Source organism: Pan troglodytes, chromosome 13, assembly GCF_028858775.2.
Source record: "Pan troglodytes isolate AG18354 chromosome 13, NHGRI_mPanTro3-v2.0_pri, whole genome shotgun sequence".
Lineage (NCBI taxonomy): Eukaryota > Metazoa > Chordata > Mammalia > Primates > Hominidae > Pan > Pan troglodytes.
In genome coordinates, this window is record NC_072411.2 from 37,811,034 (window position 1) to 37,827,839 (window position 16,806).

At 45.9% G+C, this 16,806-nt stretch overlaps 2 protein-coding genes across 9 annotated transcripts in view; one reads left to right on the plus strand and one right to left on the minus strand.

Annotated features, from left to right (window-relative positions):
* UBXN4 (UBX domain protein 4) overlaps window positions 1–5,599 on the plus strand; it is a 43,474-nt gene extending 37,875 nt beyond the window's left edge. For 7 of the 8 annotated variants that reach the window (XM_054678750.2, XM_054678754.2, XM_054678751.2 and 4 more), the window contains exons 12-13: window positions 713–915; window positions 3,279–5,599. In XM_054678750.2, the coding sequence (XP_054534725.1) occupies window positions 713–915; window positions 3,279–3,417 (342 nt within the window). In that variant the 3' untranslated portion in view covers window positions 3,418–5,599. The remainder of the gene's footprint in view (window positions 1–712; window positions 916–3,278) is intronic. The other variant, NM_001246510.1, reaches the window with a different exon arrangement.
* Window positions 5,600–8,360: 2,761 nt separating this feature from the next.
* The window catches only part of LCT (lactase), a 55,654-nt gene continuing 47,208 nt past the window's right edge, over window positions 8,361–16,806 (minus strand). Inside the window, exons 15-17 of the mRNA XM_016949753.4 lie at window positions 11,182–11,405; window positions 10,095–10,322; window positions 8,361–9,060 (exon numbers count right to left, since the gene is read on the minus strand). Coding sequence (XP_016805242.3) covers window positions 8,840–9,060; window positions 10,095–10,322; window positions 11,182–11,405 — 673 coding nt within the window. The 3' untranslated portion in view covers window positions 8,361–8,839. The remainder of the gene's footprint in view (window positions 9,061–10,094; window positions 10,323–11,181; window positions 11,406–16,806) is intronic.

The window sequence follows — 16,806 nt, forward strand, 5'->3', positions numbered from 1 at the left end:
AACAATATTTTAATCTCTGGTGAAGAAAAGAAGCTCAGACAGCTTAAATGACTGCTGCCGTAACTGGGATGAGAGCCTGGGTCTTCTGTGTCCTGGTTAACATAGTTTTCCTTGCTCTATACTAGATGTGCCCTCCACCCCAAAACAGTTAGCTCTCCAGTAATCAGGATTTCATTGTTTGAACCTTTTTTTTTAAATCAGCAAGAAAGACTTTTCTTATAAAAGTTTAATATTCTTAAAAAATAGTTGGCTCATTTCACTGAGAACTACTTTGTAGTTTGTATATTACAATTTCTCTTAAACACAGCTCCAAATATTATAACATAAAATTACAATTGTATATATAATATACAATATTATACAATTATATACAATTATTATATAAAATAAATAATTTATAATTATTATATATAATATATAAAATATAATAAATATAATATATTATATAAAATAATTGTATACTATACAATTATACAGTTATTATACAATTATATACAATTGTATAATATTGTATATTTATCTTTAAAAACTTCTGGGAGTCTTCAGAAGTTTATATATACGTGAAAAACAGCAAAAGATATCATTTTACCCTCTTGAAGTAAACTAAAATTGGTAGGACCTCCTTTTCCAGATAAAAGTTTCATCTGGAACCTTGGGCGTGATGTGATTGTGCTAATGTAGTCTTTATCTAGGTTTGTTTATTAATTTCTAGGCAGGAAGACCAACTGCATCCATTGTACACTCTTCCAGCGGAGACATTTGGACCTTGTTGGGAACAGTGCTTTATCCATTCCTTGCCATCTGGAGATTAATTAGCAATTTCTTGTTTAGTAATCCGCCTCCCACACAGACTTCAGTGAGAGTAACATCGTCAGAACCCCCAAACCCTGCATCATCTAGCAAATCAGAAAAAAGGTATCTGTGTGTGTTTTCCCCATTTATAAAATATGTAAGTCATGCCCAATATCTTTTTTAAGTAAAAAGTTGAGTACTTTGCCTTTCTGTATATGTCCTCTCCAGTTCCCACAGTGGAGGAGAAAAACTCCGATGCTCTGAAACTTTATTACATCATCTCTACTGCAGAGCTCACTACCTGCGTTTTCTCAGCCAGCTTCATAAAACCAATTTTTTGGAAAGCAGCTTCACCTCTACTGGTTTATTGTTTCATTCATTGAAGTTTCTTTACCCCATAACTATCAAGGCAGATTTTTTTTTCTAGTAACCTCTTTCTTGCTAACCATGTTTGCTTGACAAGATAGTTCATTGCATTAATCGTTCAGGGTCATCTTGCATAATTACTGTAGGTGAACTACTCTGTTTTGATCATTTTAACCCTGTTGGTTCTTTTATCTACCGGCTGACAGCCTTGTCTGGATCATTCAGAGAAGGACCAAATTGCAGAAACAGGTTATTGCTTTGAAAATTCTCTCTCAGAGAATTATTTTGGACTAATCCCTTAACCAAGAGACCAGGGCCTGATGCAGTGGCTCACGCCTGTAATCCCAGCACTTTGGGAGGCTGAGGCGAGAGAATTACTTGAGCTTATGCATTCAAGACTAGCCTGGGCAATATAGTGAGACCTTGTCTCTACAAAAACAATTTAAAAATTTGCCAGGCACATGTCTGTGGTCCCAGCTGCTTGGGAGGCTGAGATGGGAAGATCACTTGAGCCCGGGAGATTGAGGCTGCAGTGAGCCAAGATTGTACCATTGCACTCCAGCCTGGGTGACAGAGTGAGAGTGAGATCCTGTCTCAAAACAAAAACAAAACAACTTTTATAGCAGATAGCATGCAATGGTTAGCATAGTAATACAACACTGACAATTTTAACTCCTATCTTTGTTAAGATTTTGTATACTTGAAACAGGTTAATGGGAAGTATTTTCCTAGAAAGTAAGATTATGCCCCTTTCTAATAATTACATAATAATGTAACTTACTGAAATGGACACCTCTGTTAAGCACTCTGTGAGGCCTTTTATAGGCATTATAACAAATCTTCATGCCAGTCCTATGTGATAAGTAATAGAAATTCTTTTTTCTCTGCCCTCAGTATGGAGAAGCCCTAGTCATGTGTTTATGGATTCCATAGGTAATGACATATAAGTATTGTGATTGGGCTGCTTTGTCCTTTATCTTATTTCATAACTGTTAGGCAGGAAGACCAGTTACCTACTAAGTACGTTACTGTAGTGAGGACAGAGGGAAGCTCAAACAAGGCTGAATCTTAAAACTCTTACTGAGCAATGGGTGGGAGCATTTAATACTGAATTACTGTAATATAGGAGAGCTCGTTGTATGGATTTTTAAAACTTTTTTCAGGCTGGGTGTGGTACCTCATACTTGTAATCCCAGCTCTTTGGGAAGCTGAGGCGCAAGGATCACTTGAGGCCAGAAGTTTGAGACCAGCCTGGGCAACATAGTGAGGCTCCATCTCTACAAAAAAAACTTTTAGTGAGCTGTGTGTGATAGCGTGTGCCTATAGTTTCAGCTGCCTGGGAAGCTGGGGCAGGAGGATTGTGTGAGCTCCAGAGTTTTGAGGCTGTAGTGAACCGTGATCGTGCCACTGCACTCTAGCCTGGGCAACAGAGGGGACACCCTGTCTCAAAAAAGAACAAAAAACAACACTTTTTTCAAATAAGAGAAAGGTCTTAGATTAGAGCAAAGGATGGAATAAAAGGTGTGTCAAAGAGAGGGTGAAGCTTTGTGTTCCACCATTATTTTTCCTTTTTTCTCTCCCCTCTAGAGTTATAAAAGTCTGTTGGCTTAAATTTTATCCTTATACCTTTGTATTTTCAGAATAGGAAGTCCTCTTCATTCTTAATTGTTTATAAATAAGTCATTCTTGAAGATTTTGCGAAGGATTTAAAATTGACCCTTTCTGTCAAGCTGACTGGAGCTTTGGATAGTCTCTAGGGTGCTAAGTTACAAATGTTTTAGTAGATAATGTCGGCTTGCATAAATAACAAGGGAAAGATTAGTTGGCAAATGGTCACACTCCTCTAATGCTTATTAAGTCACTAAGAAACACAATGGAAATGGAATATATGATTTGGCTGGCTGGCTTGACTTAGAGATCAGATGAAGCTAAACTACCAAAGACTACTAAAGTCTAGTACTGTGTTAGTAGATATAATGGTCTCCCATGGACTTTCCTTACTTTAGATGGCATTAAAAGTAAAGCTTAGTTGCCTGTACTGATGGAAGTTGGAAACAGCTTGTATTACTATTGTTTTTATTTTATGACATCTTCCCCTTGCTCCCTCTTTTTCGTATCAGGGAACCAGTGAGAAAAAGAGTGCTGGAAAAGCGTGGAGACGACTTTAAAAAGGAGGGGAAAATTTATAGATTAAGGACTCAAGATGATGGTGAAGATGAAAACAACACTTGGAATGGAAATTCCACTCAACAGATGTAGTGTGACAAGTATAATATGTGCAATAATCATTGTTTCTCTTATGATTTAATTCAACTAAAATTCTACTGGAGAAGTGGGACTGCTTTATATTTTCCAACTGGTCTATAAAATGTCTCTTTATTCCTGCTTAGTGGGTGTGGGTTGAAGGTGTTTAACTCAGAAAAGTAAAGACAGGAAATAACTCTCTGCTAGGTCCTTGCTTATATGGCAACCACTGCTAGAACCCTAAAAGAACCAAAAAGTCTGCCGCAGCCTGCCTCCATCAGCTTCTTATTTAGTATTTCATATGCCCATTAGCCCTATGCTTCAGATGACACGTTTTGTTTAGAGCTACTTTGCTCCAAGACTCTTAAGCCCAAAGTAACTGGTATGTCACTGAGTAACTTGACTCGGTGTCAGAGCATTTTAACTAGCCACTCAGATGAGAATTTATGTTTAACTTCTCTTTTTACTCATCAGCTGCAAGCAAAATCTTGTAGTTTTTAATCTTAAACACTGAATAAAAAAACTTTCCCCTAAATTGGAATGATCTTAGTTTTGCTTTGAGTTTTGTTATCTAGCATCTTTTTGTTGCACAGGGCTCTATTGAGGTCCTATGTCTCTGATTTTTTTTTCCCCCAGTATTGCCCTGGAGCTGTCTCTGGAAAGTAGCTGGCTAGGTTACCTTAACTATCACTGAAGAAAGAAATTTTCTGACACACTGATGGCATGTGACTTGTCTCCTAAGTCAGTGAGGCATCACTTTGTTTGCATAAAGTATACGGTTTGCTAAGGCCTTTGTTCTTGTGAGATGCAAAACAGCTGCTAGTCTGCAACCTAGTTTTCCCTCTCACCTTTAACTGAAGTTTTGTCCTCAATAATTACACAAGGACCTAGAGTACCTATAGGACAAAAAGTATAGAATAAAAATATGCCTTTAGTCATTTGGTTTTTCTTAAAAAGTTGAGATTCTTAATCTGACTTAGATGTTACTTTATCCATATGTCTTTGTTAGTGGAGACCGCTAAACTAATGATGTTTGAAAACAGTTCCTCTGTTTTAGATTGGAAGATAGCACTCTAGAGTGGACATACGGAAAGACTGTGACTTTATTTTGTAATGGGAGGAAGAAATTTTCTCAGAGCAAACTTTCTGTTTTTTACCTGTGAAATAACAGTGACTTTTAAAAATGGTGACAGTGTTGGCAAGGAAACAGCAACACAGGCTGCGCTGTTGGTAGGAGTGAAAACCAGTATAATTCTTCTGAAAAACATTTATCAGAAACTTAAAATATTTCATACCGTTTGATCCAGTAGCTTCTTCTAAATCATAAATGCAGACAATGTTTAGGTAAAGACATACTCATTAAGTGTTATTTATTTTACTCAAGAACTGGAAACCAACTAAATGCCTTCTATAGAAGTAATTTTTGATGAGGAGAAATGGTACAATACTAATTAACAACTTGGTTTAACATGTTTACTGAGCATCTGTTAAGTGTTGGGGGAAAAAGCAGCAGGATCTATAGGTATAGGTACAGTGTGATCTCAGCTTTGCAAACACATTTTCTACATAGATAGTACTAGGTATTAATAGATATGTAAAGAAAGAAATCACACCAAAACATTAATAATGGTAAGATTGGTTTATGTGATTTTAGTGGTATTTTTGGCACCCTTATATATGTTTTCCAAACTTTCGGCAGTGATATTATTTCCATAACTTAAAAAGTGAGTTTGAAAAAGAAAATCTCCAGCAAGCATCTCATTTAAATAAAGGTTTGTCATCTTTAAAAATACAGCAATATGTGACTTTTTAAAAAAGCTGTCAAATAGGTGTGACCCTACTAATAATTATTAGAAATACATTTAAAAACATCGAGTACCTCAAGTCAGTTTGCCTTGAAAAATATCAAATATAACTCTTAGAGAAATGTACATAAAAGAATGCTTCGTAATTTTGAAGTAGGAGGATCCCTCCTCAATTTTGTATTTTTAAAAAGTACATGGTAAAAAAAAAAATTCACAACAGTATATAAGGCTGTAAAATGAGAATTCTGCCCCCTCACCTCTTACCCCAGTACTATTCTCCAGAGGTAATCTATTAACAATTTCTTATGTAATTTTCAGAAAATTTGTATGCGTATATAAGCAAATATGTAATCTTTATTTTTTAAATAAATGGGATCATATTATATATTCTACCCTGCATCTTGCTTTTTTGCTTACATAGTCTTGAGATCTTTTCCTGTCGACACTGAGCTACCTCATTTTTAATGGTTGCATAGCATTCTGCTTGATGAATGTACTGCATTCAGCTTACTGTCCATGCTCTGGTGGCAGTCAGTGCTTATTACACAATTTTGTTTTTCTATTACAAACATTGCCATCATAAGCAACCTTCAGTGGGAGGTATAGTCTTACTGTGAAAATATACCTGTAGAATATGTTTGTATAACTTGCTAAGTGAAAGAAGAGTGTTTGCAGTTTGGATTGTGAAAGATGCTGTTGCATTGCCTCCTCTACAAGCTGTGTGAATTTGAACCCCTACCAACAGTCATGAGAATGTCCATTTTCCCACACCCTTGCCAACACTGTATTATCATACTTTCTTAGCTTTGTCAAAATGATGGATGAAAAATGATATAATCTCGTATGCATTGTATTTATCATGAATGAAGTGAGCATCTTGATGTTATTGATCAGTTTGGCTTATCTTGAGAGCTCCGTGTATTCCTTGCCAATTTTTGTTTTCATATTTTTCTTACTGATTTATGAGACTACTGTGTACATTACAGCCATTTGCTAGCATATGCAGTGAATATTTTCTCTTTTTTTTTTTGAGACGGAGTCTCCCTCTTGCCCAGGCTGGAGTGCAGTGGTGCAATCTCGGCTCACTACAAGCTCTACCTCCTGGGTTCACACCATTCTCCTGCCTCAGCCTCCCGAGTAGCTGGGACTACAGGTGCCCACCACCACAGCTGGCTAATTTTTGTATTTTGTTTAGCAGAGACAGGGTTTCACCGTGTTAGCCAGGATGGTCTTGATCTCCTGACCTCGTGATCCGCCAGCCTCGGCCTCCCAAAGTTTTGGGATTACAGGCGTGAGCCACCGCGCCTGGCTTCTCCCTCCCTTTTGTTGAGTATATTTGGTAATTTTTTCCACAGTATTATCTGTGTTTTCCTTTATGACCTCCAGGTCTTGAGTCTCGCTTATAAATACCTTTCCCACTTCAAAAATTAATTTTTTTATATCCTAGGATTCTTATGGTTTCCTTTTTGTATGTTTAAATCTGGTATCCAAGGAAAGGACCTGGCTCCTTCCCATGCCCGTGGCTAACATCCCCAGGAGCCTGTTCCCTCACTGCCTTCATGGGCCCTCTGCCCCGAGTAGGCGCACTGCCTGCGAGGTGGGCATCTGTTCCATGTGCAGATGCTTCTGTGTCTAGGCTTTCTCTTCCTTTATTGATCTGTTTGCTCTCTGCTATACCAAACTAAGCTAGCTTTATAATGTGTTTTAATCTTCTTCCCCCAGATTTATCCTGGCTCTTCTTACAAGTTTATTTCATATATGAAACTTCTTTATATTATTTTGTTAGTGTTGTCCCAAAAAAGTGATGTTGAGTTTTGAGATTATTTAGGTATAATTGGCACCTTATGATACTGAGTTTCTCCCCAAAGAATGTCTTTTTTTTTTTTTTTTTTTGAGACAGTCTCACTCAGTCGCCCAGGCTGGAGTGCAGTGGTGTGATCTCAGCTCACTGCAAGCTCCGCCTCCCAGGTTCACACCATTCTCCTGCCTCAGCCCCCTGAGTAGCTGGGACTACAGGTGCCCGCCACCATGCCTGGCTAATTTTTTGTATTTTTAGTAGAGACGGGGTTTCACCATGTTAGCCAGGATGGTCTCGATCTCCTGACCTCGTGATCTGCCCACCTCAGCCTCCCAAAGTGCTGGGATTACAGGTGTGCGCCACCACGCCTGGCCAACAAATGTCTTTAATATCAATTTTAGAACCACCCCCACCCCCATCTGACAAACTTTTCCAGTCGATTGATGGAGAAAAATGCTTGTGCACCACAAGCTCCTGACTGCCAGGTTGGGACTCATGGCGTTGGAATGTTTTGATAGGGAAAGGAATGCTTACAAGAAGCAAATTTCAAGTGTGATCATCCTTTTAAGACCAGCTCAAAATTACTCTATTTTTACAAAACATTTTCCCAGCTATCTAGATGTAATATATGGGCCAATCAAGTGTTTAGGTGTTTCACACTGAGATTGTCTCTCAGCACATTTGAGGGGATTATAAAGAACATATCTCTGCTCCCACCACTGCCCAGGAAATGCTATGTGAATGGGTGAACACACGAAAGGAGCATTTGTGCTTTTCATTGCTCTCTCCAAGTTGTGCTTGCCAGAGACAATGAGACATGGTCCTTGGCCTTAAGAAGCTGATGATAGAGAAATACGCAATTCCAGTATAGAAACTGGATGGTCAAGTTGTAATAGGGGATATTTACAAGCAAAGCAGACGAAGGAGAATCTGCCTGGGGATTTCAGGGAAGCCATTCAGAGGAGGAGGTACATTATTTCAGCTGAGACTTAAAGGCATTTTCAGAAGAAAGGGCATCCTAGGTGGAAGGAGTAGCATTTGGGAAGACACAAAGGAATATGGATAGTTGTCCTATGTGCAGTTTAGAACTACCACAAATTGGGAAAGGAGGAAGGAAACAGACTAAATGAACCAAGGTCAGATGGGAGAGCTGGGGATGGCATAAAAAGTGGCAGTGGGGGTGTTCGAGGGGTGGGAAAAGGCCACTTTCTGCATGTTGTGTATTTGCCCCAAGGAATATAATGTCAACAGAAAGACTTGGTCTGGTGAGAAAGCTTAATCGGAGCTCCAGATGGCTTGTGTGACTTCATTAACTTCTCTTGAACCTACTTTCTCAAGGAGGGGCAACCATAGGAGAAAGGACAGTCTGCTGTTTTTATTTTCTGGAAAACACAAGATGTGAAGCTAGGGAGAGCTTGCAGAAGGGCAGGAGATGATATTGCAGTCTATGCAATGGAGTTGATTTCTTCTTATAGAAAGGATTTTTACGGTTTTTGCTCCCTTAACAACCCTTAACAACTCTGAAACTTAAAACAGCCCTGTTAAGTTCAATTAAATGGTTCACAGACCCACTAGACCAGTATCTACACGTTTCCGCAAGAGCTACTTGCTTCTCAAATGCCCAAATGAACTCTGATACTGGAGCAAGATGGAGATATTTCCATTTTAATCAGCAAGTCGAAATCATTCAAGATTAAAGTCATCTCTAACGGTGCAGCAGGACTTTATGGAGAAGTCCAGTATAAGCAGAGTCTAAGACCCTAAGGCATTTGGTGGCCGGTAAAGATAGATGAAGAAACTAGGCCTGCTTCATAGAACTTGAGGTGGTAACTCATCAGAATGAAGACACCTGGCTCAATTCCTGTTGGCTTCGTTGTGTTTTCCCTTGCTTAGAGCGCTTGCAGTACTTGTATGACAGAAATGCCAAGCCACAGACTCCAAGAAGCACAAGAGAAAAGAGAACGTACAAAGCTGTCTGTGCTTCTGTGGTGCCGAGCATTAGCCCCAGGAACTGCACCTCCTCCTGTCTCACGGGGCTGATGGTGGGTCCAGCATCTAGGAGAGAGTGACACAGGGTGGTTGGTGCTCTGGCGCTGATTTGAGTTCTCAGATCTCTGAGACCCCAGCAGAGGCTGCACGGTACCCCAAATCCGCACAGCCATTGACGGGATGCCGAGGTGGAGGTACCCATCCCCTTTCACTGTGTGTCAGGAGCCTCTGAGTGAAGTTAAGCAGTTGTATTTTTTTTTAAACATCTCTATCAGCAATTAGAATACAGGTTGAATATCCCTTATCTGACATGCTTGCTTGGGATCAGAAGTGTTTCAGATTTGGGATTTTTTAAGATTTTGGAATATTTGCATATACATAATGAGATATTTTGGGGATGGGACCCAGGTCTAAATATGAAATTCATATATGTTTTATATGCAACTTATCCACATGGTGTGAAGGTAATTCTATACAATATGTTAAATAATTGTGTGCATGAAACAAAGCTTTAACTGTGTTTTGACTGCGACCTGTCACATGGGGTCAGGTGTTGAATTTTCCATGTGTTGTCATGCCAGTCATGCTCAAAAAGTTTCAGATTTTGGAGTATTTTGGATTTTGATTTTGAATTTTCAGATGAAGGATTCTCAGCCTGTATAATCGAAACTGGATAATTGTCATTTACATTTGTGTAGTGATTTATACTCTTACATTTAACAAACATGGGGCACCCACATGGTGCAGGCATTGTACTTTCATGGTCCCTTTATTTGATCCTTATAACTGCCCTGAAGCATGTGCCTGGTTTCTTATCTATGAGTGCACAGCAAGTTAGTGGTAGGGCTGGAAGAAGAGTCTAGACCTGCTTATTCCCAGATCAGGGCTCTGGTTTCTAGGTGTAACATTGACCCTAAGTGTCCTTTGTTCCACCCCAGGAAATGTCTGGAGCATTCAAAGAAAATAAACATTTGTTGAATGAATGAAGGAGATGGGGCAGCAGAGAGGAGGGTAATAAACTAGAAGAAAACAGACTGAGAGAGGCCCTTCCACCTGCCCCTCACCCTTAGGCTTTATTCCCTCCCAGAGCCACATCTCACCTGGCTGGCGGAGACAAGCGTGAGGCCCTGTAGCGGGGTCAGGGAAGCCATTGCATCGGACCACAGAGGCGTAGAACTTCGCTGATGCTTTGGGGATCCTTGGCAGAGAAGGGTCACTGTAGTTCACAAAATGCAGACCAAATCTCTCCGAAAAGCCTGTGGCCCACTCAAAATTGTCCATCGCACTCCAAACTGTGTATCCTCGAAGGTCCACCTTGTCCTGCACAGCTGCTCAAACACAGAGGACTAGGCATAAGTTTCCTATCTCATAAGGCAGCTTCCTGCCAGGCCTTCGGAAGCCAGGTCTGCCTACTGCTCTCCCCACCGCCTTCACAGATGGCGGTAAGCTTTGGCTTTAGCTCTGTGAGAAAGCTGCCCCTTTCTTTGCATGCAGTGACTGTTAGCGGGTCCTCTGTGGATGGAGATGCAGAGCCACCAGCATCTTTAGAAAGGCTCAGCCCTGAATGGGAGTCGGGAACATGGGTGGACTAATTTCCCTGGGTCACCTACACTTCTATCCATGATCTTGGTCAGTGCCTTAGAATGTTAATGCTTCTCCCTGTAGAAAATAGCCCTTAGATAGAATAGATTTCAGCTGGGTAGGATTTTTCTAATCATTTCCTCTGCTGGTGCATTGCTTGCTCCTTTACTCAGCATTTGTTCCATTCTCTTATCCTCATGGTCCCATCTCAAGTTGTTAGGGCTGAGCCAAGAGCCTCAAACTTTTGCTCGGAGACTAAGAGACCCTACAGGCAACCACACAGCCTACTCCTCCTGGGCCCTACCCAGACCATTCTCAGGAGGGCACTGCTGTTCCGACATCAGGGAGGATCAAGGGGAGCAAGTGACTCAGGCCAGGAACTAGGGTTTGGTGGCATCAGGCCACTGGTCTTGCTTGCTGAGCTTAGACATAGGAAGGAAAAAAACTCAGAGTGCAGCCCTAAAGCAAAGCTTAACCCCAACAGGAGCAAGAAGCCTTATCGTTCTCTTCTTACTGTGGCCCAAGGACGCTGTATCACACTCCTGCAGATAGCGGATGTTTCCAACAGGGAAAGGTGCACGCTGGGGAAGGGCAGGCCCGTTGTACCTTTGAGGGCCTCATTGATGTAAGTCCGAAGGTAGTAGATCCTTGCAGTGTCATTGAGGTCTGTTTCTTCCCGCTGGGACACTCCATTCTCTGTGACATAAATTGGAGGGTCATTGTATTCCTCCTTTAACCAGTTCAGGATCCTCCTGAAGCCAAAAGGCGTCATCTTCAGCCAGAAGGAGCCAGAGTCTGGCCACGAGCGATCTGCGATGGAAGCAACTCCTCTACAAGTTCAAAAACTAAAGATGAGGTCTTGTTTTGTAAATCTCAAGAGGCCCTTTACACGAAACACAAAACAGGACTGAGACCAGGAAAAGCCTTAGGTTTTGTCTAGCCTTAAGAATCGTACTAGACTGTGTGGTAGATAGAGCTCCCTCTCCCCTCTCCCCTCTCCCCTCTCCCTTCCCCCCTCCCCCCTCCCCCCTCTCCCCTCTCCCCTCTCCCCTCTTTCCACGGTCTCCCTCTGATGCCGAGCCGAAGCTGGACGGTACTGCTGCCATCTCAGCTCACTGCAACCTCCCTGCCCGATCCTCCTGCCTCAGCCTGCCGAGTGCCTGCGATTGCAGGCGTGCGCCGCCACGCCTGACTGGTTTTCGTATTTTTTTGGTGGAGACGGGGTTTCGATGTGTCGGCTGGGCTGGTCTCCAGCTCCTAACCGCGAGTGATCTGCCAGCCTCGGCCTCCCGAGGTGCCGGGATTGCAGACGGAGTCTCGTTAACTCAGTGCTCAATGGCGCCCAGGCTGGAGTGCAGTGGCGTGATCTCAGCTCGCTACAACCACCTCCCAGCCGCCTGCCTTGGCCTCCCTAAGTGCCGAGATTGCAGCCTCTGCCTGGCAGCCACCCCGTCTGGGAAGTGAGGAGCGTCTCCGCCTGACTGCCCATCGTCTGGGATGTGAGGAGCCCCTCTGCCTGGCTGCCCAGTCTGGAAAGTGAGGAGCGTCTCTGCCCGGCCGCCATCCCATCTAGGAAGTGAGGAGCGCCTCTTCCCGGCCGCCATCACATCTGGGAAGTGAGGAGCGTCTCTGCCCGGCCGCCCATCGTCTGAGATGTGGGGAGCACCTCTGCCCTGCCGCCCCGTCCGGGATGTGAGGAGTATCTCTGCCCGGCCGCCCTGTCTGAGAAGTGAGGAGACCCTCTGCCTGGCAACCGCCCCATCTGAGAAGTGAGGAGCCCCTCCGCCCGGCAGCCACCCCGTCTGAGAAGTGAGGAGCGTCCTCCCTCCTCGTCTGGGAGGGAGGTGGGGGGGTCAGCCCCCCGCCTGGCCAGCCGCCCCATCCGGGAGGTGAGGGGTGCCTCTGCCCGGCCGCCCCTACTGGGAAGTGAGGAGCCCCTCTGCCCGGCCAGCCGCTCTGTCCGGGAGGGAGGTGGGGGGGTCAGCCCCCCGCCCGGCCAGCCGCCCCGTCCGGGAGGGAGGTGGGGGGTCAGCCCCCCGGCCAGCCGCCCCGTCCGGGAGGGAGGTGGGGGGGTCAGCCCCCCGCCCGGCCAGCCGCCCCGTCCGGGAGGGAGGTGGGGGGGTCAGCCCCCCGCCCGGCCAGCCGCCCCGTCCGGGAGGGAGGTGGGGGGTCAGCCCCCCGCCCGGCCAGCCGCCCCGTCCGGGAGGGAGGTGGGGGGGTCAGCCCCCCGCCCGGCCAGCCGCCCCGTCCGGGAGGGAGGTGGGGGGTCAGCCCCCCGCCCGGCCAGCCGCCCCGTCCGGGAGGGAGGTGGGGGGGTCAGCCCCCCGCCCGGCCAGCCGCCCTGTCCGGGAGGGAGGTGGGGGGATCAGCCCCCCGCCCGGCCAGCCGCCCTGTCCGGGAGGTGAGGGGCGCCTCTGCCCGGCCGCCCCTACCGGGAAGTGAGGAGCCCCTCTGCCCGGCCAGCCGCCCCCTCTGGGAGGGAGGTGGGGGGGTCAGCCCCCCGCCGGGCCAGCCGCCCCGTCGGGGAAGTGAGGGGCGCCTCTGCCCGGCCGCCCCTACTGGGAAGTGAGGAGCCCCTCTGCCCGGCCAGCCGCCCTGTCCGGGAGGGAGGTGGGGGGTCAGCCCCCCGCCCGGCCAGCCGCCCCGTCCGGGAGGGAGGTGGGGGGGGTCAGCCCCCCGCCCGGCCAGCCGCCCCGTCCGGGAGGGGAGGGGCGCTTCTGCCCGGCCGCCCCTACTGGGAAGTGAGGAGCTCCTCTGCCCGGCCACCACCCCATCTGGGAGGTGTACTCAACAGCTCATTGAGAACGGGCCATGAAGACAATGGCGGTTTTGTGGAATAGAAAGGGGGGAAAGGTGGGGAAAAGATTGAGAAATCGGATGGTTGCTGTGTCTGTGTAGAAGGAGGTAGACATGGGAGACTTTTCATTTTGTTCTGTACTAAGAAAAATTCTTCTGCCTTGGGATCCTGTTGATCTGTGACCTTACCCCCAACCCTGTGCTCTCTGAAACATGTGCTGTATCCACTCAGGGTTGAATGGATTAAGGGCGGTGCAAGATGTGCTTTGTTAAACAGATGCTTGAAGGCAGCATGTTCGTTAAGAGTCATCACCACTCCTTAATCTGAAGTACCCAGGGACACAAACACTGCGGAAGGCCGCAGGGTCCTCTGCCTAGGAAAACCAGAGAACTTTGTTCACTTGTTTATCTGCTGACCTTCCCTCCACTATTGTCCTGTGACCCTGCCAAATCCCCCTCTGCGAGAAACACCCAAGAATGATCAATAAAAAAGAAAAAAAAAAAAAAAAAAAGAATCGTACTAAACCCAGAAGAATCAAATTGCCTCAAATTCTCCTCCTTTCGCTGGTTCTAGCTGCCTGCACTCTGCGCTTGTATAGCATTGGACAAGCCACTCAGCTCTCCGTCCTTCAATTTCTCTGCCTGTGCAGAGAATGGTCTTGCTCATGGAGCCCAGCCCTCCACTACTCTGAATAGATGGCTCCTTACACCAGCTATGAAAGGCTATGGGTCCCCAGCTCCAGGCTTCCGATGGACGCCAGTGCTGTGTCTTCAGAGAATGGGCTCCCCCAAGTCACCCATGTCTAGTCAATGCCACATGCAGACCACGGGTGAGGCCACAGGCACGAATATTTGTAGGGGCCCTGCTTTGTGTGAAGACAGGCAGCAGACAGGCTGGCACCTCCTTCAAGTGTCCAAGAGCCTGGCCTCTGTCTTCAGTGATGGATGAGGAGGTGGACAGCTCCTGCCACAGGGGTGCCTGCTGGGGGAGGCCACAGAAGCCTGATCACCTGTAGTCACATATGTCAAATAAGAACCAAGCATTTAGACACTTCCTACACTCAGATCTTTCAGGGAAAAAAAAAAATGTTGGTTTTTATCAGCATCTGGATTTATCTGACTCAGCTGAATTGAATGTGGGCCATTTCATAAGCACTAGAGGTCTTCCCAGGGACAGCCCCAGGGCTCATAAGAGGGAGGGAGAATCAGAAGGAGTAGAGGGGTGTTCTGGAGTCTCCTCAGCCCCCTTGGTGAGCCTGACTCTGGGGGTTTCAGGATACAGTGGGAGTGGAGGGGCTGGTTTTCAAAGAAAGAACCTGGACACAGTCAGAGCTACTGGTGTGGAAAGATGCTTGATGGAAAGGAACAAAATGAGATTTTCTGAAAATGGCAGATAAGAGACAGGACTTAGGTACAGCTCCCACTTGGATGGACAGAACAGTGTGTGGAGACTCACATTGTTAACTGTTGCTCCAAGAACTACTGCTGGAACATACCAGAAAAACCAAAAGAATTCACAGACCCTTTGAAAGAAGCAGAATGCTACTGCAAACTCCATGAGACAGCTGCAAAACTGTGAGTTCCCAAAGTGTGAGAAGGGGAAAGTCTGCCTCTGAACACACATCCTCTCTGGGGACCTGAACATCCAGATCATAGGAGAAGGATTTAACCTTACCTAGAGCGCAAGTGGATTTAGGGAGCCAAGTGAAATGTAAAAGTAGAAGAAGCAGTGGGAAGAGCCCTGCAGCCACTCCCTGTCCCCAGCTTGAGCCCAGGGAAGCCATTCCTGACTTTATCCTACAGGGGTCCTTGTAGAAGGAAGCCAGTGGAATTAGGGAGGGGCAGGATTAAGGAAGCTTCTAGCTCAACTTATTAATTTCAACTAGAAGCATGAATTTTCCTGAGCAGAATCTTGGGGGCAAACAAGAAGTGCAGATAAAAGCACAGAAGCCACAGCCAACAGTGTGGGCAGGTGGGGAGGGGCAAGGCCTGAAAGCCCTGTTTGCTTTCTCAGAGAGAAGGCTTGTGGCCTGGGGTGAGATCTCTGCCCTGCACACTGTTGGCAGGGCACAGCAGGAGTGAGACTGGCCTTGCTGGCTGCATGGGAGCTAGGTGAGGCTTGTGACTGCCAGCTTTCTCAACTTCCCTAGCAACCTGTATGACACAGCAGAGGAAGCCATAATACCCCTGGGAACAGAACTCCACTGGCCTGAGAACCAGCCCCCCTATTCCCCCACAGTGGCCACAGCAAGCCTCACCCAAGGAGAGTCTGAGCTCAGATATGCCTAATGCTGCCCCCACCTGATGGTCTTTCTCTACCTTTGCTGGTAGCTGAAGACAAAAGACATAAACTCTTGGGAGCTCTATGGCCCCGCCCATAACCTGAGAAACCCAAATACCCTGGCCAACGTAGGGCAACCTTGTAATCCCCCTTCTACTACCGCAGCTGGTGGCAGTGGAAGGGGAAAGCACCTCGAAAGTGCCACCTCCTCTCTTGAAAGTGCCACCTCCTGGCTGGAGACCAACCAACTCACGCCATTATAGCAACTCATAACAGAACAACCCTGCTCCAAAGAAAGAGAGAACAACAACTAATTCCACTGCCTGCAACATCCTGGCTAACCAGAGGTCCTGAGTCTGTCCACATGACAACTTCACTGCTCGCATAACCAGCGTTTGAGAAAACCAGTGCACGAAAGAAAACTACAACCAAGGACCCTCACAGAATCCACTTAAGTCCCCTGCCACCTCCACTGGAGCAGGTGCTGGTATCCATGGCTGGGAGACCTGAAGACAGATCACATCACAGGACTCTTTGCAGACATTCCTCAGCACTGGTTCAGATCCCAGTAATCCTGCTGGGTGGATAGACCCAGAAGGGCAATGGCAATCACTGCAGTCTGGCTCTCAGGAAGCCCCATCCTTAGGGAAAGGGGGTGAGCACCACATCAAGGGATCACCCTGTGGGACAAAAGAATCTGAGGGGCAGCCCTTGAGTTCTAGATCTTTCCACTGAAACAGTCTACCTGAATGAGAAGGAACCAGAAATGTTAATTCTGGTAATATGACAAAACAAGGTTCTATAAGACCCCCAAAAGGTCGCACTAGCTCTCCAGCTATGGATCCAAACCAAGAAGAAATCTCTGAATTGCCAGATAAAGAATTCAGAAGGTTGATTATTAAACTACTCAAGGAGGTACTAGAGAAAGGTGAAAATTAACTTAGAGAAATTTAAAAAACAATACAGGATATGGATGAAAAAGTCTCTAGATAAATAGATATCATAAAGAAAAAGACAATCGGCTGGGCACAGTGGTTCACACCTGTAATCCCAGCACTTTGGGAGGCCAAGGCGAGGGGATCATCTGAGGTCAGGAGATAGAGACCAGCCTGACCAACATGGAGAAACCCTGTCTCTACTAAAAACACAAAATT